The sequence below is a fragment of the Pygoscelis adeliae genome, unplaced genomic scaffold, assembly GCF_000699105.1.
Source record: "Pygoscelis adeliae isolate BGI_AS28 unplaced genomic scaffold, ASM69910v1 Scaffold38, whole genome shotgun sequence".
Taxonomy (NCBI): domain Eukaryota; kingdom Metazoa; phylum Chordata; class Aves; order Sphenisciformes; family Spheniscidae; genus Pygoscelis; species Pygoscelis adeliae.
The window spans coordinates 11,504,482-11,507,205 of NW_008825614.1; the positions used below are offsets into that span (position 1 = coordinate 11,504,482).

Below are 2,724 nucleotides of genomic sequence, written 5' to 3' on the forward strand. Positions count from 1 at the left end.
GGGCGCTCTGGTGCATTGCAACAGTTGCAGCACATACCTTTTGGTACCTGAATATCACCAGGGCCAGACTCACAGCAACCAACATCATAAAGGAAAGAGTAATAGGGCTGTAAAACCTCAGAGCATGCCCAGCGCTAAGTCAAGATTCCCAAAACTTGTAGCAGAGTATTGCACTATTGCAGAAAGATACAACCAGAAGAGAAAAGGTACAGGCCAGATTTTTCAAAAGCTTGCTGGCATACTTTGACGTGGACAGGCTCTGTGCAAGCAACTTCTGCCAATGTAGCTAGCCTTTGCCAATTGCAATCTTAAGTGTCTCAAAAAGAAGTACCAGCATCCTTGTCAGAAAAAGTTCCCAAATATCTCAAGTAGGACTACGAAGGGATGCCCTGTAACGCTACTCAGTTCCAACCCAGCACTAAAACTTCAGCCTCTAAGTGCTAAAAAACTCTCAGTGCTTTAACGAGAACATATCCATCATATGGGAGGGAGGAAATCTCACCAAACAATACACTGCTGAAATTTGAAGAAAGTAGCAAGACTGTTTTCTGCAAGATGTATTACTTTCTGCTGGTATTTTTGCAGAAGATAGGATTAGTTTCATGTTGTCTTGCAGCATGATCAAGGGCAATGTCGGGATAATAATTAAGTGAATTCTATTGCTAGCTGTCACAAGTGATAAATACAATGCATAATTAAACAAGCAGTATCTAGACTGCCTGGAAGAAACAATTATTTAGTGCTTTCATTAAGACAGACTAATTTCTCTCACATTTTTTCACTACATTCTCACATTTCACAAATCCGCTGAAAATCAACAGCTTTATATTAGCTCCTATGGTTGCAGCTGCCCAGGAACTGCCCCCTGGGAACAGACTCAACGTGCATCGCCAGATGAGTGCCCACCTTGTGAGTACAGAAGGATCTGCATCTCCAGAAGAACGCAGGTGAAAACCTGGACCAGGTTCTCCAGGCCCAACAGCTCGAAGACCTCCCGCAGCGGGTAGTCAGAGAGCGGCAGCTCGTTGGGCCCAGGTCTCTGGCAAATGATGGGCTCGTAAACCCCATAAAACTTCAGCGACCTCCCTGGGGGCGGCAGGGGCACCTCGTAGAGGATGTTGTGGATGTAGCTCTCCAGGGGCAGAGGAGGCGGCTGCTGGGAGGTCACTGCCTTATAGAGCTGGATCAGGAACTTCTTGCAGGCTTGCATGAAGGGCAGAGGGGTGATGAGGCATATGCATTTGGAGACGTACAGCGTGTCTCTGCTGATATCGTAGGAGTTGTACCGCTGGAGCTTGGCAAGGGAAGTGGCATCGCCCTCATCGATGCTGCTAGCCAGGGAGTCCATGCTACACGAGGAGGAGGCACAGACACTGCTATATTGCTCTGCATTGTGCATCTGGTAGAGCGTTTGCATGGCTGTGCAGATCTGCTTGCTCGTGACCTCCTCGTAGAATGTGAGCACAAACCCGTATGTACGAGAGCCATCTTCTCTGGTGATGATGAATGAATGGAGCTGCGGATCTCTGTTATCTGCCTGCGTCCTGAAAGACAGCCCTTTGGGCATACACAGCTAAGAAAAGAGAAAAGAAATAGATATAGTTATCTAAGCTACAATTTTATTTTGTTACTTTTGCTTTACAGACACATTCTTTTTTCCCACCGCATCATAACAAGCCATTTATCATTAAACATAATCCCCCTGAAAAGTAGCCCAAGAACAAACAGCCTAAAACTCATGCTACTTAAAAGAAGAGATAGGCATGACTGAAGAAAGGAAAACACCCTCTGAAAACACCCTCCAAAACCACCCACCTATTAGGTCATTATGACTTATTTTCCTTACTTTGTAAAATTATTTTCACTACTGAATAGCCTTTGTCTCATTTACTTAAGCATCATATAAAGACATCCAGTTCTGTTCTCGTTTGCATATATTGTTCCCACAGTACTCTAAAATCAGAGAGCCAAGGGAGCATCTTATACGACTGAATTAAAATTACAGACTTCTTGAAATTCTTTGATCTTCCCTAATTTTCTTAAAAGAAAGCACAACAATTGACTGACAGCTATTACATTTACTTTCTTCCTTAAGTGCTACAAAAGAGCTTACATTGGAAGAAGGGTGGGGTGGGGGGGAATCTTTTACAGTGATTCTACTACACTGGGTGTTTCTCTGAAACATAGCCCTAGTGATAACTCGAGGCATTTTTCCAGGCATTCCTCAGGAATTCTATCAGCCATCTAATACAAAGTAACAAACATGCAGCAAAACTTGTTTGAATGTGCATCAGCATGAAACTCCTTATGTTCTAGCTAAATCAGTATGTTTATAAATGAAGAACTAAAGCTTCCTTTGTATCTTCCATCTGAAGAAATAAAAGGAAAGAAGAGAGGAAGACCCTTCAAAGTGCTCCTCCTGTTCCAAAAGGCAACCCTAGAAGCCAACTTTCCCAAGGGATGTGAACCTACACACGACTGAGTGCATCCCCTAATGTCCCACCTTGACCACGAGTAAATTCTTCTGACGGTGGAAGAAGTCAAGAGAAATAATTATATATTTTCAGGCACATCCTATCCTGAACTTCACCAGTGCACTGTGCAGAGACCATTCGACAGCCTGATAAAGCTACTACCAGCCCAGCTGGGATTTAGGCAAGTGGTCCAGACTCATTTCACAACATGCTAGCAAGCCCCTAAGTTATCTGGGACAGCTCTTATGTA

At 43.9% G+C, this 2,724-nt stretch overlaps 1 protein-coding gene across 1 annotated transcript in view; it reads right to left on the reverse strand.

Moving 5' to 3' along the window:
* The window catches only part of DENND5B (DENN/MADD domain containing 5B), a 63,170-nt gene that overhangs the window by 54,637 nt on the left and 5,809 nt on the right, over nucleotides 1-2,724 (reverse strand). The window contains exon 3 of the mRNA XM_009333034.1: nucleotides 907-1,573. Coding sequence (XP_009331309.1) covers nucleotides 907-1,573 — 667 coding nt within the window. The remainder of the gene's footprint in view (nucleotides 1-906; nucleotides 1,574-2,724) is intronic.